Raw genomic sequence first — 25,895 nt, 5'->3', positions numbered from 1 at the left:
TTAGCAAGAAGAGAGAGGGATAGAGAAAGAGAAAAGAAAATAAGCAAATGTGGGTCAGTTTGATTTGTGACCCTGTATCAGCATGTGACACAAAGCCCACCTGTTTACGTCAGAGACTCACAGGGCATCTCCTTGTCATGGACATAAGCAACCCAGCGTAATTATTCAAAGCACAAGGCACAACAACTGTTTGTGCTTTAACTACTGGTTTGGGTTTACTGTTCATGTGAGATGAAGATGATGTACTTAGTGAAATTGGGCCAATATTCACAAGTTCTTAAGTTAAAGAAACTGTCCACTGAAAATTGCACTTTTTAAAGCTCATATTCTGTTATCTCATACCCAAATAATGTTGTTGACTGGTCTTATACTCATATTTGTGGCCAAAGCATAAAGACTTAAAGAAACCAACTTCAAACTGTTTAAAAAATGCTTGATATTTCCTCATAGAGAATGATGTCATCCTGTCTTATTGGCTGAGCCTGCCAATCAGCGGTCTACTTGCATTAATATTTTTAATTGGGATACGCCCACACCATTCCAACACAGAAAAGCTGCTTTTTAACATACTCAATTACCATTTTTTGGAAGGAAAAGTATTTCACTTGTATTGTAATTAATTATAGGTCATATTTCATAGAAATCTGGAAACACTGGACAACTACTTTAACATTCAAAGGCTAAATCCTCTTGAAATCTGTGCATGTAGCTGAGGCACAAAATAAGCATTACATATTGTGTAAGGCTTGTCCCATCATACCATGGCAATTCATACCATCATACCGCAAGAATCTGAAAGTATTGGGTGCAACAGTGTGTGTCTGTGTCCTCCTGTAAATGAGGTAACTATTCTGTGTCCTGTTCAAGATGTACAGAATCATACATACACACACAAACACCATGTGCCCTGACTGTACAGCTGTGTATCTTGTGGGCTGCCCTTGTGCTAAATCATCACTTTTGTGTAAGGCCTAGCTACAGGGTTGGGCCACGACAAACCACTGAAGCGATAACAGACTCCATATACCAGGAAGAGAGAGATAGACGGAAAGTAGGCTACATGAGGAAGGGGAAAACACAACGAGAGAGAACCAGAAGGAGAGAGAAAAATAAAGAGTGAGGAAGATAAGACGAGGGGACATTCCTTTGCCTAAACTCAGGGTCGCTACGGCTGCACACTCTGTATCCCATGACCCTGCCATTTTAAACAAGCAGATACATGTACAGTGCCTTCAGAAACTATTCATACCCCTTGTTTTATTCCACATTTTGTTGTGTTACAGCCTGAATTCAAAATTGATTAAATATATTATTTTATCACCCATCCACACACAATATCCAATAATGGCAAAGTGAAAACATATATTTTTTGACATTTTTGCAAATGTATTGAAAATGAAATACAGAAATACCTCATTTACATAAGTATTCACACCCCTGAGCTAATACTTTTTAGAAGCACCTTTGGCAGCGATTACAGCTGTGAGGCTTTCTGGGTAAGTCTCTAAGAGCTTTCCACACCTGGATTGTTGAACATTTTTTTCATTATTCTTTTCAAAATTCTTCAAGCTCTGTCAAATTGGTTGTTGATAATTGCTAGACAACCATTTTCAGGTAGCGCCATAGATTTTCAAGTAGACTTAAGTCAAAACTGTAACTCGGCCACTCAGGAACATTCACTGTCTTCTTGGTAAACAAATCCAGCGTAGATTTGGCCTTGTGTTTTAGGTTATTATCCTGCTGAAAGGTGAATTCATCTCCCATTATCTGGTGGAAAGCAGACTGAACAAGGGTTTTCTCTAGGATTTTGCCTGTGCTTAGCTTCATTACGTTTATTTTTTTTATGGTGAAAAACTCCCGAGTCCTTAACGATTACAAGTTTACCCATAGCATGATGCAGCCATCACTATGCTTGAAAATATGGAGAGTGGTACTCAGTAATGTGTTGTATTGGATTTGCCCCAAACATAACACTTTGTATTCAGGACATAAAGTGAATTGCTTTGCCACATGTTTTGCAGTATTACTTTGGTGCCTTGTTGCAAACAGGATACATGTTTTGGAATATTTTTTATTCTGTTCTTTTCACTCTGTTAATTAGGTTAGTATTGTGGAGTAACTACAATGTTGTTGATCCATCCTCAGTTTTCTCTTATCACAGCCATTCAACTCTGTAACTGTTTTAGTCACCATTGGCCTCATGGTGAAATTCCTCTCCGGTAACTGAGTTAGGAAGGACGTCTGTATCTTTGTAGTGACTGGGTGTATTGATACACCATCCAAAGTGTAATAAATAACTTCACCATGCTCAAAGGGATATTCAATGTCTGCTTTTTTCTTTTACCCATCTACCAATAGGTGCCCTTCTTTGCAAGGCATTGGAAAACCTCCCTGGTCTTTGTGTTTGAATCTGCGTTTGAAATCCGCTGCTCGTCTGAGGGACCTTACAGATAATTGTATGTGTTGAGTACAGAGATGAGTTAGTCATTCAAAAATCATGTTAAACACTATTTTGCACACACAATGAGTCCATGTAACTTATTATGTGACTTAAGCACATTTTTACTGCTGAACTTATTTAGGCTTCCCATAACAAAGGGGTTGAATACTTATTGACTCAAGACATTTCAAATTTAGATTTTTTATTAATTTGTAAAAAATACAATTCCACTTTGACAGTATGGGGAGATCAGTGCCAAAAAAATCTAAATGTAATCAATTTTAAATTCAGGCTGTAGCATAACAAAATGTGGAAAAAGGGTGTGAATACTTTCTGGAGGCACTGTATATGTGGTAAACAAAGTAGCCCCCGAGCTGAGGCCTACTTCCTGCTCAGGAGCCATGTGTGCGTCATCCGCCAGAACAGAATGAGAAGCAAAGGTAGGGGTGGCAGCAGGGCTTCCCGCCAATGAAGGACATAAAAAGAGCCACAACTGGAGCATAGCAGATTGTTTTGTCTGGTTTGCCCTTGTAGACATTTCTCCATTCCCCCACCCCTTCCTCTTTTCCACTTTTTTATTCCATTGAGAAAAACAGTGAGGTTCTTGGGGTTTTAACGCTAGTTTAAAGAATGACTTCATATGCTAGACAGGCGGTACATCTGAACGTCTGAATGGAAACCAACTCATGGTCATGAAAAGAGAAGATGCCAATTTGATTGTGGCCCATTTTGATCTGGAGAACCCATTTCACAAAACCGCAGATATGTAGTCTTCATGATGCTTGAAGTTTCCCATGAGAGGCTTTGAACCGACACCAGCCTTTAAAAATGTGGAATGCCAATGTTTCCAGAAGTGCTATTGGGTCAATAATGACCAAATTCTTAATTTTCCCCAGAATGATGTCTACTCCCAACCTCAAAGTCTCTGAAAGCTAAAATTGGGCTGGTGGCAGCATGGAAAAGTGGTTAATCTGTTCTTTTCAGGAATCTCTAGGACTTTGAAGACAGATCGGGGTCAAACAATCAGTCTCTTACTGAAGTTTTTTCAGTGTTATTCATACAATTCCCTTGACGAATTTAGTTTCTGTTCAAGGAAAAGTTACTAGTACAAATCTACAACATAATGTGATACTTCTAAGCTGAAATAGCAACTAAATCAGTTTTGAACATGTTACACTAAGCTCACTAAGTCAGCATCTTGTGTATTTAAAAAAAAAAGATAAGTACTTTTGATCCTGATTGGTCACACTGACCCCTAACACTAAGTGACACAGCGACAAAACCAGTGCAGTAAAGGGTATTTTCAGGGAGAGGGAGAATGGAGAGTTGACGACTCAGTTATTGGGTTAAATTGCCAACTGTCCTCCTGTCCTGACTAGACCTGGTCAGGAATAGGAGGAGGTAAGTGAGGTTTACTGCGGTTTAACTGCGGTTTGCTAGGCTTAATCTCCTGCTTCTTGTGTAGTTTTCAGTGGGACCTGCTGTCACTGCGGGCAGGAGACTGTTGCGGATCACCAACAGGCCAGACAACTAAGCATCAAGGTCACTGTCTACGTAGCCTACTGTATCAGCACATCTGTAGGAATTATTCCGAGAGGCTATCTGCATTTTGCAATTACCGCACTTCCTTACAAAATACATTTGTAGATTAGTCCACCTATTTTGAGTGTGGATTTCCACTCTCCCCTTATTGCTCAACAACAGTGCCTGGGTTGGGCCAGGTTGGTCTCAGTGACCCCTAGACATACTTCCAGAGAGGCCTATCTGGCACAGCACAGAGACATACAGTCAGCAGATACAGTTCTACAGCAGACAGCTGATGCATTAGTCTGCAGGGCTGCTTTTACATGTCATGTATAACAATACCAAGTCAGTCACTGAATGATTAGATGGATCAATACCAGGGCATTCAGGACTGAGCCAGCATACGATGCTGCTACTCTGGGCAAACCCACCAGGCAGCCTCTATGTATAGTAAGCTATGCTTCAGTGAATTTGCTTTAGAAATGTTTTTCTCTTTGAAAAATCCTGAATTGTTCTTATAGTACGTTGACCAGTATCAGAAACCAGCCCATGTGTCACTTTGACTTTGGATGCTGTCCAGATATGCCAAATCTGACCCACTTTCAAATGAAAGTGTGCAATGACCATCAGGGGTGTGAGGGCAAATAGAGGTGATGTCAGAAAATAAGGAATTCCAGAGGCATCAGAAAAAATATGTCACCCCTGAATCATGAAAAGTTGGCCAAATTAGCCACTACACTGCCCTAAAAGCAAATGTAAAATTAAACAAAAAAAAAAAAAAGTATTTTTCACATCTTCAGAACAAGCATAGGGAAGCTCAGTTATGGAACTGATGCTGACTGGATCATGGCAAGCATTCTTGTTTGCCTGGTGGCTCTCTAGGCACAATAGCATCCAATTAAATCATCTTCAGAATCTGTTTAAAGTTGTACAATTGAAATACTAAAAACAGCTGTGTTTCAATTATGTTAGTCTGCAAAATAGCTTACAATTTGGTTTAGGCTATACATTTCAAAGGCATTGAGCCAGTAAATGAAGAGATTGCTTTATCTGGCCATGGTTAGAAGGGATAAATCTTTCGTTAAATTTACGACAAAAGTTTTTTTTTTTAATACATTTTAGCAAACCCTAACTGTTTTCCTAGCCGTAACCTAATTCTCATAACCTGCTACGAAAAGTCAAATCACAAAAGCTATAGCCTGAGTACCAGTCTTTTTAGCTAACATTCCACTCCTTGTTATTGCCACGAAGGAGTGGCAGGGAGTGGAATGTTAACTAAAGAGACTGGTACTCAGGCTACAAAAGCAGTATCCCATCTAGTAAAAACCGGCTTTATTTGCCTCCTCCTACTTCCTCTACGAGCACATGGAGCCGGTGACAAGACTAAACCAGTTCCATCCGACGTCGACTTGAAGGCCAGTTTCAGCTGGCGTGTTGTCTTGGAGACGGCACCTCTATAAATACAGTCAGTATCGAGACACAGACGTACACTTTTAGTTCAGACGGAGAGCGCTATTCAGTTCTTTGACAGATTCGTCTGACAAGGGGAAAACCAAGTATTTTTTTTCCAGTATTCTGGTCTAATGGACACACTCTTTGTAAATGCTTTTTAAGGTAAACCTTAATTTATTCTACGGTTTCACAATAACCTCCTAATTTATTTTAAACTGCTAAGTTAGGCTACCGGTATTCATTATGAGCTATCCAATTTGGCGTGTCTATTTTTTAGCTAGTAAGTTAACGTTAGAGTAATGTTATGGCTATGCCATATTTTACAAGTAGTAACGTTAGCTAGCTTTTGCTGAAATTCATACTGCCAGTAACTACTGATGGTAGTTGGCTACTTCGACAAAGATCGTGTCCTTTTCGTTTTCCACTCGTTATTACAGCCTCAATGTCAAAATTGGCTATATCATAAATTCATGAAAATGTGCTTTTTGTTCTTAATTTAAGGTTAACAGTATGGTTAGGTTTACAATAACGTTTTAAGAAGATGCATTGAATGAATATAGGGGGGTTTATGACTTTGTGGCTGTGGTAACTAGTGACGACCCAGGGTTTCTAGCGAGGAGCAACATTGCGAGACTTCAGGGAATGCTTGCAAAACAGGCCAGGGTTTGGAATTTGAAGTGAGAATTTTTACATAGTAGTTAATTTTGTCAATATAAAGGCACAACCTAGATTCGAGACAATTTAAGTAGTTGAATATGTTGTTACACCTACCTCGTGAAAGTCGCACATTGACACGTTTTCATTCAAAGGAGTGCCTTTGGCTTAACGGCTTGCGCACGCGCAGTTCGGCGTGAGACAACGTTGTGCCCTAAGACGTGTTTTTGCACACGAGCTAAAAGTAAAAGGCGTCCATATTAAAACAGTTTGGAAGAGTATGTGCATATTATGATTACGTTTTTGTTCGTTTTGGGCTTCAGTAATGTTTGTTTTTCGGTTGTTGGGCACAGGACTTTTTTTTCTTGAGGCAAGCTGAAGTTTTATGCCCCTTCGTCGTCATTCTCCCTTAAAAGCCCTTCGCTTGAAAAATCTGAAAAAAGCGGCAATAGTAACGTAAATTCACCCCATTCCGTACAAATGTGCGTAACCGCGACATTCAAACGAGGCTACAAAGAAAACTAATGGGACTGTGTTGACTTCAAAATCGGGGGTGTGAACTAGGTTTCTATTCAAGCGTTGATCGACATGGTAATGGTCTATAGTATTGGAGAAAAGTTGAGAACTGACCCACCGTTACATCTTTACGTGTCATGTCGTAACGTACAGCATGCATAAAGCAACTATTTCTGTCTTACAATCTCTCCACCAGGTGTAGCACTTCTCTCGTCGTTTAAAAACAAGAAATGGACAGTGATGGGGGTAAGGGGGGATACCTAGTCATTTTTTCCATTGCATTCGATCAATATTCTCAAAGCCGCTGTTTACTTCTAAGATCACTTTAGCACCGCCCTAAAACCCCGATTCCAATTCGACACAAACCTTCAAATAGGTATGTAATGACACATTATATAAACTCTTTATAGTGTTTTATTTAAATTTTAGAGGTTATAAGTTGGACAGATCGAGTGAAAAAAGCAATTTTCCCACACGACATCTGTCCTTTTCACTATCACGCATTAGTTTTGCTTCCCCACACGTCATTTAAAAAAAAAAAAAAGACGCGACTTGGCACATTGCCTGCTTGAATTATGCAGAAACGGGCAGTGTTTAGGTCATGTAATTGATTTTGTTGGAAAGGGGAGAAATTGTGCTTTACAATGGTATTGACATTACAGTTGATCTGGAAGTATTACGTTTTGGGGGCGCTAAAATAAGGGCAATTGTACGGACCAAGGGGACGTACGAGTTTACGTGAGATTGTTACTGTTTGTCGATTTGAGACGCTGTAGCCAGTGTATACTTCCTCAAAATAGTCAGAATTAATCTAAGATAATTCATCCATCCATTCATCCGCGTTCATCCACTTCTGGCCTGCTCGCCTCCCTACCACTGAGGAAGTACAGTTCCCGCTCAGCCCAGTCAAAACTGTTCGCTGCTCTGGCACCCCAATGGTGGAACAAACTCCCTCACGACGCCAGGACAGCGGAGTCAATCACCACCTTCCGGAGACACCTGAAACCCCACCTCTTCAAGGAATACCTAGGATAGGATAAAGCAATCCTTCTGCCCCCCCCCCCCCCCCCCCTTAAAAGATGTAGATGCACTATTGTAAAGTGGCTGTTCCACTGGATGTCATTAGGTGAATGCACCAATTTGTAAGTCGCTCTGGATAAGGGCGTCTGCTAAATGACTTAAATGTAAATGTAAATGTAATAATGCAATGAATATGTTGTGCAATTTTACATCTAACTAAAATGTTTGGTGTAGTATTTTGCGATAAACATTTGCATGACAACGAGTGGTTTCTAATTGAATTACAAATATGTCGTAGACTAATCTCTACTGTTGACCAATTACCGATTTCGGTTTGCCTCAAGAAAAAATGTGCCTGAACAACCGAGAAAAGGGGGGAAAAACCCGGGGGAAGAACGAACGAAATCCAAAACGAAAACAAATGTCATCATAATATAGGCGCAAACTGTTTCAGCTGGGAAGCATTGGGCGCCTTTAGCTAGCCAACTTCACCATGACATCGCCTACAAGTGTGATCAGGGATTTTTATTGGAGAAGCAGTTTCTGCCTGTCTTCATACTGTACTGTCTTTGTTTTATCCCTTTGAGAGGGACATGGCTAGAAGGGATCCAGCTTGTCAAATTGCTAACTCAGTTCTCCTAAGCTGCTATGAAAAAAAAATCTGAAGTTTATTTGACAGAGGCTGGATTATTTCTAGCCATTACTCTTTGAGAGCTGGAGAAAAGATTGCGCTCGTAGGCCTACTCAATAGTCTGCAATTTGGGATCATTGGGAAGTCCCTTTCCCCATTGAAGTTGACATTTTAAAATGGTTGGTGTAAGGTTTAGGGAGGGATTTCCCAAGGATGCTGTATAGCATTACTCAAGGGTGTGCTTGTTCAACATAAACATTTTTCATAGTGACCAATAATGCATTAAAGCAACTTTAGGCAAGTATATTGCCTATTCATCTGGATAAGACTGCTGCTGCTAACAGTAACTGCTCTTCCTATAGTGTGTTCTAAAATGATAATAGGTCTGGTTGACACTGAATGCAGGAAATGGCCATTAAACTCAACACAGCAAATTACACTATGTCCTCTTTATGCTACAAATGTTATTTTACTGTTTGCAGAATAATCGCTTTAGGAAAGCGCAGACTGGCTACTCTGCAGGCCCCGGCCTAGAGTGTTATGTGAAAGGTTTCAACTTCACTGGTGAACCGCCTTGGCTGCTCTGCACCTGATTAAACTACTTTGCCAAATTCCAACTCTTTCTTGTCCAGGTAAGAGTTGCTTTCCAATCCACTGTCATTTCCAACATGCATGTCATAAAATTCTAGAATGGGTGTTAACAGCACATGCCTATGAAATACTGGGGTTGGTTGTAATTGGTGTACTGTAGCCCTGGGAGTAATTATGCTAGTAATTTAGGCACATTCCAGTTCCAGATAATAATGAGCAGTCTTGTACAGGCATTTGAATGTTGCTTTTAGGGAATTGTCCTTGTAAAATGTGCAAGTCATTGAGCCAACAGTGATAAGGCTATTCCTTGTTGCTGTGCTACCATTTTAACTCAGATCTACTTTTTCCACAGTTTTCTTTTGTGACGAATCTAAAAGTTATTCTGCGACCATGAACACTTTCGCTCCTGCCGATTTTGCCTTTCTGGAGGAGGGCTTCTGTGCCCGTGACATTGTTGAGCAGAAGATCAATGAGATGTCCATGTCGGTAAGAAGAACTTCCTGCTGTCCCTGATTTTGCTTCATTTGGTGTGAGATGTGACTTGTTGGGGCATTTGTCACTGTAAGATGTATTTCTTATTCGCTTGCATCTGTGTCTTTGCCCCTCCAGGATGATAAGGATGCCTTCTACGTGTGCGACTTGAGTGACGTGCTGAAGAAGCACATGCGATGGGCGCGTGCCATGCCTCGCGTAACGCCCTTCTATGCTGTCAAATGTAATGACAGCCGGACTGTTGTCACGACCTTGGCCTCCTTGGGCGCTGGCTTTGACTGTGCAAGCAAGGTATGTCTCTTTCTAAACATCTCCTGGTTTATTGAAATGGCCTTGACCCCCCAACCCTGCTGCCCTGTGAATGTGTTTCCTGTTCTGATCCAGTCTGTTTTTGTTCCATCAGACTGAGATCCAGATTGTTCAGTCTCTGGGTGTGGACGCTAGCAGGATTATCTACGCCAACCCTTGCAAGCAGGTATCCCAGATCAAGTATGCCTCTGCCCACGGAGTGCAGATGATGACCTTCGACAGCGACGTGGAGCTCATGAAGGTGGCTCGGTGCCACGATAATGCCAAGTAAGAAACATCTCTACCGCCATTCGTTAGCCACACTGAAAACACTTGGTTTTGTAAGTAACTTATCCGGCTACTCTAGAAAAGTGCACCTCCAACTTTCCTTTCTCCCTGTCCAGATTAGTCCTGCGCATTGCCACAGATGATTCCAAGGCTGTGTGCCAGCTTAGTGTTAAGTTTGGTGCCACCATGAAGGCATGCCGGGGTCTCCTGGAGAGGGCTAAGGAACTGGGCCTGGATGTTATCGGGGTCAGCTTCCACGTGGGGAGCGGCTGCACTGACCCAGACACCTACAGCCAGGCCATCTCTGACGCCCGCTGTGTCTTTGACATGGGGGTGAGTGTCTTTCTGCTTGGAACTTATCACCTACATTTTATAAATGGACCCTCTCTGGTACAAGTGGGACGCTAGTGTCCCACCTCGCCAACAACCAGTGAAATTGCAGGGCACCAAATTCAAAACAACAAACCTCATAATTAAAATTCCTAAAACATATAATTATTATACACCATTTTTAAAGATAACCATGTTAATCCTGCCACGGTGTCTGATTTCAGTGCCTAGTCACAGAGCCATACAGCCATTTTCCAAAGAAGGAGAGGTGTCTCAAAAGACAGAAATAGCATTAAAATTAATCACTTACCTTTGATCTTCATCTGATGGCACTCCCAGGTCTCCATTTTAGACAATAAATGTTTGTTTTGTTCGATAAAGGTCATTTATGTCCAAATACCTCCTTTTTGTTTGCGTTTAGTCCAGTAATCCAAAATGCACAAGGCGCGGGCACTAAGTCCAGACAAAGTCAAAAAACGTTCCATTACAGTTCGTAGAAACATGTCAAACAATGTATATAATCAATCTTTAGGATGTTTTTATCAAATCTTCAATAATATTCCAACCAGACAATTCCTTTGTCTTTAGAAATGAGAAGGAACGGCGCTCGAGCTCACGGCCGTGCGCGAGACTTTGCTCATGGCTTTCAGCCCGACTACTGGTTCAAACAGCTCTTATTCGCTCCCCCTTCACAGTAGAAGCCTGAAACCATGTTCTAACGAATGTTGACATCTAGTGGAAGCCGTAGGAAGTGACCCCATAGACACAGATAGGCAATCACTTGAAAAACTACAAACCTCAGATTTCCCCCTTCCTGTTTGGATTTTTCTCAGGTTTTCCTACCATATGAGTTCTGTTATACTCACAGACAACTTTCAAACAGTTTTAGCAACTTCAGAGTGTTTTCTATCCAAATCTACTAACAATATGCATATCCTTGCTTCTGGGCCTGAGTAGCAGGCAGTTTACTCTGGGTACGCTTTTCATCCGGACGCTTTTCATTACTGCCCCCTACACCAGTGAGGTTAACCTGCAGTTGGTCCTCAAGTAGGTCTAACTCAACTTTGTTGGTTCTCTTTTCTGCAGGCCGAGGTGGGTTTCAACATGACCCTCCTGGACATTGGTGGCGGTTTCCCTGGATCTGAGGATACCAAGCTCAAGTTTGAGGAGATCACAGCAGTTATCAACCCAGCACTGGACAAGTATTTCCCTGCCGACTCTGGGATCCGGATCATTGCTGAGCCAGGCCGCTACTACGTGGCCTCTGCCTACACCCTAGCTGTTAACGTCATCGCAAAGAAGGTCATCATGAACGAGCAGTCTGCCTCTGACGGTATGAGCAAATTGACTCAATCTGCAAACTTGTGGATAATGCCTGACGTGCCAAATAAATTTGCATCACTCAATCAAAAGTAATAGCGAGCCAAGTTTCATTATAATTTACACAACTCTGCCCCTACAGAGGATGACGATTGGACCAGTGACCGGACTCTGATGTACTATGTGAACGATGGCGTCTATGGCTCCTTCAACTGTATTCTATATGACCATGCTCACCCCTTGCCTACCCTGCACAAGGTAAGTTGATTAACACACCATTTCAATCAACCAAACTAACTCACACAAAGTTGGTCCATAAAACTAATAAAATAAGTCTGACAATTGTTTGTTAATCCCTGTTCTCATTATCTATCTACAGAAGCCAAAGCCAGATGAGCGTATGTACCCCTGCAGCATCTGGGGACCAACCTGTGACGGCCTGGATCGCATCGCTGAGGTGTGCACTCTGCCGGACATGCAAGTGGGAGAGTGGCTGCTGTTTGAGAATATGGGGGCCTACACCGTGGCTGCGTCCTCTACTTTCAACGGCTTCCAGAAGCCAGACATCTACTACATCATGTCCCGCACAGCTTGGTAAGTTGTTGGGAATGTGGCAGCATCTCCATACAGAGATGAATCATCAATTCTCAACCTTCTTTCTGATTCTAAATCTGTCTCGGTGTTCTCTTGTCCTGTGTAGGCAGTGCATACAGCAGATCTGTGCCCAGGGGATGCCCACCCCTGTTGAGGATGCGTCCTGTGTGACATCCAGCTGTGGCCATGAGAGCAGCCTGGAGCTGCCCGCTAAGTCTAGCCAGACCTGTGTGCTCTAAACACCAACATAATCTCATACATACCCACTGCCACTCTACCAGCCCAGCACCCTGTTTTTATTAATTTTCTATTTAATGTTGTTTTTAAAAAATAATTAAAGGCCAGTTACTTGACGGGAGAATGAGAGGGGCATGTTAGTGCACATTTCTCACTTTTCTGTATGAAAGACAGATCTAATCCTGAGCTGAGGCTGAATCTCTCTTAACATCACTAAAGGTACATCTCGGAGGGTTGGAGTCATATTGTTACAGGGTTCTGATTGTCTTATGCCTACAAAGGTTGTATGTTCAGTTCCAGTAGGGGCCACAAAACACCTTAATTTGCATTGACCATAAATCGCTTTAGATGACAGCATTTGCAAAATGACAATGTAAATGTTACATGGCAGTGCTGTAGGGGATTTTCTCTTGTAAACTCCAATTGCCAGAAGGCTCCCTGTTTCAATTGAATCCACAACCCAATCTCATGACTCTAAAGGGGCTGTTTGAGGGCAAATTACTTCTCCAGGAAATGGCTGCTACAGATATTTAATTTTCTCCGGTCTCCTCTTTCATACAGAACCCTTTGTTCAATGTAGGGACTCACCATGCAGACTGTCCCTCTTCTCCTTTTCTGTATTTTTTTTAATATATTGTCTGTTGTTGCTAGCTAGTATGTCAGTTAATGATACAAATAATTGTTACTATTGACGATGCATTTTAAAAAATAATACGAAGGAGATTGGATTGCACATTTGTATCACTTTCCTATGGAAACTTTTTTTTAATTTTGTATTTTTTTTAAATAAAATGTGTAGGTGCAAAGCTGAATGTTGTGTGGTTCTTTCTGGGGTATAGTCTGTATTCTTTTGGTGGAGATGGATAACACCGCGAGGATATTACTACAGTAGTTAAGTGATTCACTCTTATTAATAATATACAAGTCAAGTTGGGACATACCTACTCATTCAAGGGTTTTACATTTTTTTACTATTTTCTACATTGTAGCATAATGGTGATGACATCAAAACTATGAAATCGTGTATTAACCATCGTAGGATACTGCCGAAGACTAGGGTACAGAGTGTGTCTATCTTGCATCCTGGTCCATGAAGCTGAAGTTGATCATTTGGAAGACATGAGGAAGCCAGAACCTGGCAGATGGAGCCTGTTATAGGCATATTCTTTGTGGCAACCTGGAATAAGAATGTTAACATGACTTCATAATACTCAATTAACAATGCTTCTAATGTCATGGGGTATAACTCATTAGTTGAAATCGTACAGACGGTGGATTGAAGAGCCCTCAGGCTAAGTGCACACTGACATGGCCACGGTAGTTGAAGCGCTTGGATGGAGTTGAACAACCGTGTCTGGCGATAGTACTTGGCCCAGTTGTTCAGGTTCCACATGCACGCTGGAGAAGTCCACCCCATGGGGGTCCAGGGGCTGCAGGTTCAGATGCTTCATCACATACTTAAAGAAAGCACAGCAAGGATTGTGGTTAAAGCAAAACTGAGAAAAGTTCAGTGGAGTAGAAGGAAGGTAACCCACTAAAAGACTAAATGCAGCCTGTATAATGCAAAAATTATACTTCCCTGAACTTCACAATAGCAGAAGCAGATATTTTTGGCTTGGTTTAACACTGTCCTTATAACAGAACTGGATGAAATTTGAAGGCGACTTAATCTAGGCTACTGTTTATCAATCCAGCCTAATCCTACCAGTAGATGCTCCCAGTTCTGCATGAGGAAGATGTTGGCCTGGTCCACCACCAGCATCTCAATGGAGGACAGGAAGTCAAAGCCACGCCCTCCAGCACCGTACGCAGGCAAAGCGGAGACACTATAGTGATGTCAGCGGAGTAGAAGGGTGTGTAGAGCCTAAAAATGCTTCTCAAAATGGACACACCTGGTTTGGAGAATGGGGGGGGGGGGTCAAAGGTGAATAATGGTCAGAGGTAGAGCTGGGCGATATGGACAAAATTCCATATTGCAATACATTTACATATTTTTTTGCGATAACAATTCAGTGATAAATCATTTTTGGGGGAGGAGCTAGACCTGGGCGATGTGGACAGAAAGTCATATTGCGATAATTGTAACTATTTTGCTCGATATCAATAAATTCAACATTTATATATTTCTTTATGAACAGTTACTTTACATTAGCGGCAGGGATACATTACCATCTTTTTTACCCTAGAGAATCAGACAAAAATGTAGGCTACACTCCACCTATTGACTTCTTTGCATATTCAAGCCTGTCTCAAAATACAACACTGCTCCTGGAGGATGGTTGGCCACCCTTGGTAGCCTATAAAATATTGTAACTTTACAATTACAAACAAACACTTTTTGTCTTTTGAATATAATTCCCTCCACGGCTCGAAATAAAAAAAACTATAAAAAATGAATCTACAGTTCAAAACAGACTCTGGGACGACAGATCCAAAATACATACAACCATGTATTTTGGATCTGTCGTCCCAGAGTCTGTTTTGAACTGTAGATTCATTTTTTATTGTTTTTTTTATTTCGAGACGTGGAGGGAATTGCACATTCAACAATTAAGCAATGAGACTGATGCAACAGATCAGACGTTTAGCTTAAAAAAAAAATCCTGCTTGTCTCAGACAAGAGGACAAGCGTTAATGTCGAGCCCTGTAATGCATAGGCTATTGCTGTCGACCAAAATTTGGTCACTAAATAATGGTTTTAGAATAATCTACAGAAGCATTGCGTACCAAAACCATCTAAAATTACATATTTAAGCAAAATGCTCTGGTAAGAGGAAGGCAAAGTCAGTCATTTTCGGTTTATAGTCCCAACTCTAGTCAGAGGGAGAAGCAAAAATGGAGTGCAATCTATCTGATGTGTTGGGAGAAAGGGGTGGTGGAGGTGGACATGAGAGGAGGTTAAACAATGTTGGCCGTAAAACTTTAAATAAGCACACATAAAAATGTAATTAAGCTCAGATGAATGATGTGGGCTTCCCTTGACCTGAGTCTTGGCATTAGTACCAGCTGTGATCCTTTTCACATCCTCCTCGCTAATCTCTGTATCAAGGCACAGCTTAAAAGGTTCTAGAAAACCCAGGAAGCTCTTTTAAAAATTGAAAACACATTGAAGCATTGTCTTTTCACTTAAAACTCTGCTTCAGGAGTCGGTTGCTGCACTAAGCTATAAAGAATTCCAGGGCTGGATAGTGGATACAAAACCAGAATGAAGGAGGACAATTGAAATCTTACTGAATGTTTGCTTACCTTCCTTCTCCTCTTGTTCAGCAGTGCTCTCTGCACCCTCCTGTTCTCCCTCTCCAGAGTAGTTGTTCTCCAGACAGAACTGAGACTCATGCTCCTTGTCCTCGAACTCCTCTCCTCCTGCTGTTTCATCCTGCATATCATCTTCTCCCCTAGCGGACTAAACTCCAATTCATGGTGAAGGAAGTTTATGATGAACTTCACCAACAGAAGTTCATCATAAACTTCCTTCACCATGGAGTGAAGTTTAGTCTGCTACCTCAACCCCTTTATTTGATCCTGCTTCTGTAACGGATGTGAAATGGCTAGCTAGTTAGCGGGTACGCGCTAGTAGCGTTTCAATCAGTTACGTCACTTGCTCTGAAACCTAGATGTAGTGTTGCCCCTTGCTCTGCAGTGGCCGCGGCCTTTGTGGAGCGATGGGTAACGATGCTTCGTGGGCGACCGTTGTTGATGTGTGCAGAGGGCGCCTGGTTCACGCCCGTGTCGGGGCGAGGGGACGGTTTAAGGTTATACTCTTACATTGATGCTGTTGACCCGGATCACTGGTTGCTGCGGAAAAGGAGGAGGTTAAAAGGGGGGTGAGTGTAACGGATGTGAAATGGCTAGCTAGTTAGTGGTTCCGCGCTAGTAGCGTTTCAATCAGTTACGTCACTTGCTCTGAAACCTAGATGTAGTGTTGCCCCTTGCTCTGCAGTGGCCGCGGCCTTTGTGGAGCGATGGGTAACGATGCTTCGTGGGCGACCGTTGTTGATGTGTGCAGAGGGTCCCTGGTTCGCGCCCGGGGCGAGGAGACGGTTTAAAGTTATACTGTTACACTTCCTCCTCATCTGCCTCTTCTGGTGTCGCAGTCAAACCATTTCCTGCTTCTTGATGTTCCTCATCTTCCTCACCGTCACTGTCTAATAAAATCAAGCAGAATAGAAAATTCTCATTTTAAATTCTGATCTGATTTGCACTCCATGACTGTTCTAAAGTCAAACAACAATCATGACATAACCAATATTCAATATATCTGCAAGCGAAACTATGGTTCAATCAGTGTGCACTTTCATACTTTCACTTGCCTTCACTGAGATGCTCTTCCACCTCTTTATCCTTTACACTCTTCTCATCTTCGCTTTCGTGGTCTGCAGGGCAGCTGAGAGTTGACAACAACTTCTGATATGTCAACTTTTCTCTGGTTCGTCGTTCTCGTCACTTTCAGCTCTGGACTGTACCAGGCTGTCTGGCTGTAGCAAAGAGAAAACATTATAAAACACAAGGTTGCTATGTAGCTAGGAAACTAGCTAGCTAGCTAACTAATTGCAAGTCAGATAAGTAGCTAGCTGACAAGACAGTAGACTTACCAGATCCAATATTTGTGTTTTCTCTGCCTTTTCTGTGACTCTAGAATAAATCATTTAAAACATTTGATTTATATTATATGCAGTGTCAAGGGAGTAACATGATGTATAGCCAGCCAGCTAGCTATAGAGCCACACGGTGGAGGTCTCATAATACCCTTTAAACCTAACGGTCAAACAGTGAAAAGGGCCTCCCGAGTGTCGCATCACCACAGGCCGAGGTTCCATGCTGTCATAGCCAGCCTTGACCAGGAGACCCATGAGGTGGCGCACACTTGGCCCAGCGGCGTCCAGGTTAGAGGAGGGTTTGGCTGGCCGTGATATCCTTTTCCCATCGTGCTCTAGCGTCTCTTTGTGGCGGGCCGGGCGCCTGCAAGCTGACTTCGGTCGCCAGCTGGACTGTGTTTCGTCCGAAACATTGGTGCGGCTGGCTTACGGGTTAAGTGAGCAGTGTGTCAAGAAGCAATGCGGCTTGGCAGGGTCATGTTTCGGAGGATGCATGGTGCTCAACCTTCGCCTCTCCCGAGTTTGTAGAGGAGTTGCAGCGATTGGACAAGACTGTAACTACCAATTGGATATCATGAAAAAGGGATTAAAGTACAAAAACATTTTGTGTAGGCTTACCCTGGTGTGTCGGTTTGATCTCAATTGGACAAGGTGACTTTTATCGATATATTCAGCTCTATTTACTCTCAGATTCAAAATGGCTAATTAGCATCAAAGTAGGGGTACTAAGCTAACATATGGAATTGTTTTCAGATGGTCATACCATGGATCATTTAGCAATTTGATTTTGAATTTTAGGACCCCTTTAGGTATTATTTTTTGAATAAACATATTGTTTGTAGAATAAGCAGCGATACTCCTCTGGGTGTAAACTCTGTGGATTTGAAAAGTAGAAGTGCTCAGAGTAGAATGGAACCCCCTTTTACTGCGACACAACATACAGAATGAAATTGTGTATGGTGCAATATGTATGTCCAATATGAAAAACATACTGAACATCGTGCAATACGAATGGGCTTATTAACAATGGGAATTAAAAGTGTTTTCTAAAGTTGATTGTTATAATTATATTATTAATATTGTTATTACTATTATTATTAACAGTAGATAAATAATGTTTTGTTATTTGTATTACTGCTGTTACCATGATAACTATCTAGTAATCCTTACTTTTAATGTTGTTAACAATAATGTCAATGCTATAATATTATTTGTAAAGGCGATTAACTATTTTCCTTTTTCCATATTGTTAAACAAAATTAATTTGCAAAAGACATTTGCTCACAAAATGTTGTGAATTGTCGACCATTGTATAATTTTTTACCATCTTCATTGCGAGACTTTTATTTTGAAGTGAAATCGTCGTGGTCACGACCTTATTCCTTCTACGTCTTGCTTATTCTTGCTGGTAGAATGTAGGTGGGAGACACCGGTAGACACGTGTGTTTGGGTTTTTCCGCAGGACAATAGGGTCACTTCCGGTATTCAAATTAAAGGGATAATCCACGATAAATATTCGACAAAAAAGTATATTACACTACATTCTATTATTAAACTCTGTGCTCTTACTTTGGCTGTAATTGATTCACCCAGACAGACTGTGTGATTTTATGTCGATGACAGCAAAGTTTTAGTTATCAAGGCCTTGAGGAAAGATTCCGCTCTCCCCTTTTTAACGGAACCTGCTCTTGCTACAATAAAGAGATGCTCCTATACAACAGGTGCATGCTTGATAACATTATAATAGGTCCTCAAAGTTGCTGAAGCTTTCATCTGATGAGAGGTTGTGGAGGTATGACACTGGGCACAAGAACTGGTGGGTTGTTGATCTGCAGTGACTTCTCAACTACGGTTGCCTATTTGGTCATATTTGACCAATTAATTAATTATGCATCATGGGGATATCAGTTTACTGTTTGCCTGTTTTAACTGTTACCATGGCAGAATTTCATTTATTATTAACCATTTTGGTGTCTAGTTTTCTTACTCAGACCATTTTGGACTTAGCTCATGTCAATGAGGAAAATTAACAATAGCATAAGGGTATGGCTTAATCTTACAAGAATGCATCTTACTTCACTGAAAGAGAGATGTTGACCATGTAAAACATGTAAAACACCCTCTTGCGTTCCAATGGAGGGCACAACCTCAAGACAAGACAAAGAAAAGGCTCAGAGAACCGTAAGGTTTCGGGTGGCATCTGCAAATAGTGGTCGCATTTTAACTGAGGTTTTCAAGGATGACACTGTGACATTGTGTGGCTCAGTGACAGACTCAGTTGACTCGGACTGCACCAGCAACTCGGAGAGCGAGCAGGCGAGCTCCCCACCAACCAGCGAGGCAAATGGGCATCTGTGTGGGCTGGTGGGCACAGCGCCGGATGATTGCGGGAGTGATCCGGATGACCTGCTTATGTACGCTAGCACCAAAAAGGAGCTGCTCTTTAGCAACAAGCGCATTAATATCTGCAGCAAGAATGGGACTGTACGTGGTGTGAAGAACAAAGTCAGTGCAGGTCAAGCACTGTTCAACAACCTTTCCAACCTCTCCAACGTGTATACAGTGAGTAATTTAACAATGTTATATTCCTCATAGCTATCCTAGCAGGCTTGTGTTTACTTTAGGGAAAAGTCACACAGTGTCAAAACACATCATTATGAGACTTTTGGATCATGTTTGATTTAGGGCATCAGGAGACTTGAAAGCAGTATAAAACTTCAGTGTATTCAAGCGGACTAATGAATAATATATGAAAAAATTGTTTCAGTAAAATTCCCCTTTAATAACAATTCCCCTTTCTAGTCACACTTTACAGTGTGTTCCTAATACCTATGCAATTACAGGGTAACTACAGTGAAGGTACACATTGTTACAGTACTTACAACAGCATTTATCTGTTTCTTTCTCTACCTGCCGTCTTGAAGGGTAACCTGCGTGGCAGCCGACCTCATCTGAAAAAAATACCATGGGAAAAATATGATGGGAACTGAGACTGGGTCTACTGACACTGCTGGCTATTATAACACACAACCTTTGGTCGTCAAGATTTGTGTTTATGTATTTACTTCAGGGACAGTCACACTAGGTCCAGTGTCTCAATTACTCCCCCTAGTCCCTTATGGTTTATGCCCTGAATGGTTGAGATAATAGGGAATAATCAAGCAATCCTAAATCCAATACAGTAGAGATCCAAACCCTACAGTTATGAACAGACTAATCCTCTAAATACACCATTATTCTAGAGGCTGTGTAAATCAGCTATGCCAAACCCTGTATTGGACATGTGCTATTGAATGGATGAATTCAAAATAAAAATCTTAATGTCCTACAAATCTGTTTTTGATCAGTAAAAAACCCCACTTTAACTCAAAGTTACAGTCCTATGACTGTAAGACAACATGTACTTCACCATGGAAAAGTTATCAGAATGGAGCATCATATTTCTTTGCTGATGTTTATAAATACTTTCTAAGGTTAAATGTTTTTGTAAGTGGGCTGCTTTTTGAGTGTAAATTGGATGAAATCATTTAAGACTGTATTCTTGGAAGAACAATGCATTCTTTATATAGTAAAACCATGCTCTTGCACTATTGTATTTTGAAGACTAAGAACCATGTAGGTTTGTAAGTTTATACACTGGTAATAATTCTAGCTTTTTCTTTCATTTCCCAGATGAAATATATATATTTTTACCTTTATTTAACTAGGCAAGTCAGTTAAGAACAAATTCTTATTTTCAATGAAGGCCTAGGAACAGTGGGTTAACTGCCTTGTTCAGGGGAAGAACGACAGATTTTTACCTTGTCAGCTTGGGGATTCGATCTTGTAACCTTTTGGTTACTAGTCCAATGCTCTAACCACCTGCCACCCCAAATATGTTATACTCAATGTGTTTTTTCATATCCTGAATGTATGTTTTTTTAAGACACAAGATACAGTGAATTATACTGTTAAAATCAATCTTAAATAAAGTTTTATAGCTTTTCGACATGGTGTTCGTTAGTTCCATAATTTCAATTGAAGTCAGTGTTGCCTTTTGACACAATGTAACATTTCAAATTCCATTCATTGGCACATTCCAATGCACAAATGTCAACCAATTACACACCCAGATGACATTTTTCACAATGTTAAGTAACTCCTATGGAAAAACTGAGCCTCATTTTTTTTAAATCTAGGAATTCCACAAACAAAACTCCATATATAACTATAACTCAATACCAGACTGACCCCCATACCAGACATGTATTGCCAAATGTAGTGCTTCAGAAATTGGATCTCTGTTGACAGTCAGTGACAGTAGTGGCCTTCAGAACACTGTTAGCAAGGCAAAGAGTCCATAGAGCAGGGCACAGGGGTACGCTACCAACAGCTGCTGACCCTCCATAGCCAGGGTGGAGACGAAGATCTTGGAAGCTGAGAGACTGCACCAGCCAATCACCAGCAAGGCCAGGATCGTTCCGATGATCCCTCTGGACATAAATCAAAAGTCAATTTTGACAGAACAAAGGACATAACAGAACAGAAATCAAGATGAGCAAACGGTGTTTTTCTACACAATATTATTTAGGAAACCTTTTAATTGTTTTTGGACTGGAAAGGCCTACTCGCTGTAGTGGAGTGCCACAATGGGGAGGAGGCGGTAGCTCAGCACGCTGGCTACACAGCCATAGGACACAGACAGGGAATCCATCAGGGTCAACAGGGTGTAGATCATCATACAGCCGATGGTACTGATCCCATAGACATAGCCAAAGTGGGATTTGCCTGCCTATATAAAGAGTAAATACATTTCGTAACAGTACACTTTCAGTACAGTACATGCACAGTTACATACAGCAAAGCTACAAATATTTTTTATCTGAATAGTAAATCATGATGACTTGAGCTGTGAAAACATGCAACACACACACACACACTTGGACATAAGCTATTGGGGAGGTTCTTCACCATGAGTAAAGTGACACCCAGAGCAATACAGAACAGAATAGGGTCAGGTCGGTCTCATTCATGATGCTGCCATCTGCTGGGATCATAGGGTTCAGCACTGTCAACGTCTTCTGCCATATGTGCTCAAAATTCATGCCAATCTCTGCACAAATACACAACAGATGAATAAAAACAGATGTGAAGATGAGAAGACCTACAGTTGAAGTCAGAAGTTTACATACACTTAGGTTGGAGTCATTAAAACTCGTTTTTCAACCACTCCACAAATGTCTTGTTAACAAACTATAGTTTTGGCAAGTCGGTTAGACATTTAACATTTACATTTAAGTCATTTAGCAGACGCTCTTATCCAGAGCGACTTACAAATTGGAAAGTTCATACATATTCATCCTGGTCCCCCCGTGGGGAATGAACCCACAACCCTGGCGTTGCAAGCGCCATGCTCTACCAACTGAGCCACACGGGACCACGTTAGTACATTAGTACATCTACTTTGTGCATGACACAAGTCATTTTTCCAACAATTGTTTACAAACAGATTATTTCACTTATAATTCACTGTATCACAATTCCAGTGGGTCAGAAGTTTACATACACTAAGTTGACTGTGCCTTTAAACAGCTTGGAAAATTCCAGAAAATGATGTCATGGCGTAGAAGCTTCTGATTAGCTAATTGACATAATTTGAGTCAACTTGTGGAGTTGGTGTACTTGTGGATGTAATTCAAGGCCTACCTTCAAACTCAGTGCCTCTTTGTTTGACATCATGGGAAAATTAAAAGAATTCAGCCAAGACCTCAGAAAAACAATTGTAGACCTCCACAAGTCTGGTTCATCCTTGAGAGCAATTTCCAAATGTCTGAAGGTACCGTGTTCATCTGTACAAACAATAGTAGGCAAGTATAAACACCATGGGACCACGCAGCCATCATACTGCTCAGGAAGGAGATGCTTTCTGTCTCCTAGAGATGAACGTACTTTGGTGCGAAAAGTGCAAATGAATTCCAGAACAACAGCAAAGGACATTGTGAAGATGCTGGAGGAAACAGGTACAAAAGTATCTATATCCACAGTAAAAACGAGTCCTGTGTCGACATAACCTGAAAGGCCACTCAGCAAAGAAGAAGCCACTGCTCCAAAACCGCCATAAAAAAGCCAGACTACGGTGTGCAACTGCACATGGGGACAAAGATTGTACTTTTTGGAGAAATGTCCTCTGGTCTGATGAAACAAAATAGAACTGTTTGGCCATAATGACCATCGTTAATTGTACTTCAACTGTACTTACTCATACTCTGGGTTAAGGTTATAGCCATTGTAGTCATAGGCCACCTGTCCCTGATCATCGATGTAATACCCTGACTGGTAGAAGTCTTGTTCACATTTCTGAAAGTCCCCCATTGCTGTGGAGTAGGTGGAAAAGATGAAGATAAAGATCATTACTGTAACAGTAGAGTGAAGTAAGGGGCCCTTTTGAGGAGGGCTGCTCAGTTCCCACATGTTATATCACGAAACGAGTTGCCAACCAAATCACAATTTTATAAGCTACAAATTAAAATACAAATAGATGACCTATTGCGCTTCATTCTTTGGTCAATATAATACTGACACTACAGCAGAAAATACATGCCAGATATTCAAACAGCAGGTTTCACTCAAACTGCTAAGGCCAGATCATAATTAGTTACTGGGATTGCCTTATTGTTGAGTTCAGATTTCAAACCTTGAGGTAAATTCTGAGCAAGACCTCCTGTTATGTTGTCAGGGGAGAGATTTGAAAGAACATTTGAAGGCTGTGTGGGGATGTACAAATGTATAAATTGTTTCCTCTATTTGAGCTGGGGCTATGATAACCCCAGAGAAGTAGACTAAGTAGCCCACTTTCTATCTAATCTATTTCTTAATTTCCTATTATTTTTTCCCTTCCTTTTTCGAGGTTTAGTAATATGTCTTATGGAAATTAAGCCAGTTGCAGAAATGCAATGGTTTTGGATACTGGGTGCTACTGAACAGAATGAACAATTTCCACTGTTTACATGGCTCTTATTTTGAAGGATTTTCGAACAGCTTAAATCAGATGTCGCTGGCTCAACATTCGTTAAGCCAGTCATATGATTTCCCTGTGGGCAAAGCTGCTTACTTAAAATAAAAAATATATAATAATTTAAAAAAGGGGTAACAGTGGATTAGCATTCATACATTTACAAGGTAGTAATACATTTACATTTTGTTCTACATATGAAAAACAACCAAGTCCAGCTAACTAGCTAGCTACCTTGCTAAACCTAGTATCTGCTGGAGATAAATTAGCTGTCAACGAAATAGCAAGGAAAGCTAGAAAGAGCACAAAAAAGACCTGCTGATATTCTCAACATTTACAGACATTCTTACCATAATTCAGTTCTCTTCTAGCAATTGACGGTGGAATAAAAGATGTAATATTTCCACCATGGCTGATGTAAGTATAAATTATTTGAACCCAATCAATGATTACATTCATCTCTAGCTAGCTGAAGTCATAGCCAGTTGCTACACCAGTGTAGTAGCTACCAGGGGCACAACTTTTACTGGGGGCACAACTCCCCCCCCACCACATTCTGAAGTTGCATTTAAAAAAGTGGCAACACTGGGGTAAAAAAGGGGTAAACCCCCCCAGTTTTTATTGGAATGTGATACAAAATGAGGCAACGGTGTGCTTTAGGATGGCTCCGAGTGGTAGGGTAGGCTTTTTGGAGTGTTTATGTGACAAATTAAAAATAACAACTATGCCTCCCCCCACTTCTAAAACCATAGTTGCACCCCTGGTAGCTACCTATCTTGTCTCTATCTTGACACATTTTGTTGCAGGACTTGAAGAGATACTTGTACAAACTGTTACCAAGGTATGTTTGTTTGTTGTATGATTGTGTTCATTGTGATTCTGTTGCTGAAACCTAATATTGAACTTGGGAATCCCTAATGTGAAAAGTGAATTTCAGTAGTTTGAATTATGACAAAGGAGTTATGTCATGTGCTGCTCTTTTTCTCCTTATCCACCAGTTTTGAGGGTCTTCGTGCAATCATAGTGACAGATAGGGATGGTGTCCCAGTTATTAAAGGTAGGTCTCCCTCACAACTGTGTTTTGTTCTTAAAGCTAGGTCATTTAGTTGACCTTTTCTTGTCCTTGTCCAATGTGTTGTGCTCAGTGTACCTGATGCATTCTCCTTCAGTGGCGAAAGATAATGCACCAGAATATGCTCTACGGCCAGGCTTCCTCTCCACCTTTGCATTGGCCACCGACCAGGGCAGTAAGCTAAGGCTCTCTAAAAACGAGAGTATCATCTGCTACTATAACACATGCCAGGTAAATAAAATCTGGACCTATCATATAAAGGATGTAGGCCTGGGGTGGTTTGGTGATTAGTTGAGTCAGGTGTGTTAGTGCTGGGCTAGAACAAAAAAAATTCTGCCTTCCCTGGTGCTCCCCAAGAATAGATTTAAAAACACTGACCCATGTGCCTTGTTATGCTGACAATCTCACCTTTTTCCAGATTGTGCAGTTTAACCGGTTACCATTGGTGATCAATTTCATCGCAAGCAGTAGTGCCAACGCAGGTAAGATAAAGATCTCTACTTATATATCCTCTGCATGAATGAAGACAAGTACAGCATTCTGAAGTGTTATCCAAACTGTTGTTTGTAGGTTTGATTATCCGTCTGGAAAAGGAGCTCGTACCACTAATCAAAGAGCTACGGCAGGTAGTGGAGGTTGCTTAGGAGTGTATCACCTTGACTGCAATGGGACTATTATGTGACAGAGTCAGTCATGAAAAAGGATCTACCTGAAAATATTACATTTTTATTATCTCTATCATGCGCACCCACACATACAGAGAGCTCTGTTGCTGAAAGACATAGATACAGCACATGTTGTTAGTGTCATGATGCTTTGTTTGTTGCCTTAATTTTCTAGTACTTGAATGTAACCCCTTC

General features: G+C 41.2%; 2 protein-coding genes and 1 long non-coding RNA gene across 6 annotated transcripts in view; all 3 read left to right on the top strand.

Moving 5' to 3' along the window:
• The first annotated feature begins 5,359 nt into the window (after positions 1–5,359).
• On the top strand, positions 5,360–13,189 carry LOC129811810 (ornithine decarboxylase 1-like). Its single transcript, XM_055863443.1, has 10 exons — positions 5,360–5,578; positions 8,720–8,869; positions 9,181–9,314; positions 9,438–9,611; positions 9,724–9,896; positions 10,013–10,229; positions 11,313–11,559; positions 11,689–11,804; positions 11,926–12,140; positions 12,247–13,189. The coding sequence occupies exons 3-10, from the start codon at positions 9,219–9,221 to the stop codon at positions 12,377–12,379; spliced, it is 1,371 nt and encodes a 456-aa protein (XP_055719418.1). The 5' UTR covers positions 5,360–5,578; positions 8,720–8,869; positions 9,181–9,218; the 3' UTR covers positions 12,380–13,189.
• Positions 13,190–18,804: 5,615 nt separating this feature from the next.
• Positions 18,805–20,960, top strand: grxcr1b (glutaredoxin and cysteine rich domain containing 1 b). The gene is made up of 2 exons (XM_055863441.1): positions 18,805–19,534; positions 19,897–20,960. The coding sequence occupies exons 1-2, from the start codon at positions 19,106–19,108 to the stop codon at positions 19,960–19,962; spliced, it is 495 nt and encodes a 164-aa protein (XP_055719416.1). The 5' UTR covers positions 18,805–19,105; the 3' UTR covers positions 19,963–20,960.
• A 1,453-nt stretch (positions 20,961–22,413) lies between these two features.
• Positions 22,414–25,895, top strand: part of LOC129811809 (uncharacterized) — a 36,370-nt gene continuing 32,888 nt past the window's right edge. The window contains exons 1-4 of one of the 4 annotated variants that reach the window (XR_008752945.1): positions 22,414–24,130; positions 24,335–24,380; positions 24,962–25,020; positions 25,454–25,517. This is a non-coding gene — a long non-coding RNA (uncharacterized LOC129811809). Of the gene's footprint in view, positions 25,021–25,453; positions 25,518–25,895 lie in introns of all 4 variants that reach the window. The other 3 variants (XR_008752944.1, XR_008752943.1, XR_008752942.1) reach the window with 3 other exon arrangements.

The sequence above is a fragment of the Salvelinus fontinalis genome, chromosome 15 (genome assembly GCF_029448725.1).
Source record: "Salvelinus fontinalis isolate EN_2023a chromosome 15, ASM2944872v1, whole genome shotgun sequence".
Taxonomy (NCBI): Eukaryota; Metazoa; Chordata; class Actinopteri; order Salmoniformes; family Salmonidae; genus Salvelinus; species Salvelinus fontinalis.
Note: the sequence above shows the minus strand (reverse complement) of the source record. Positions and strands in the feature narration are given on the sequence as shown.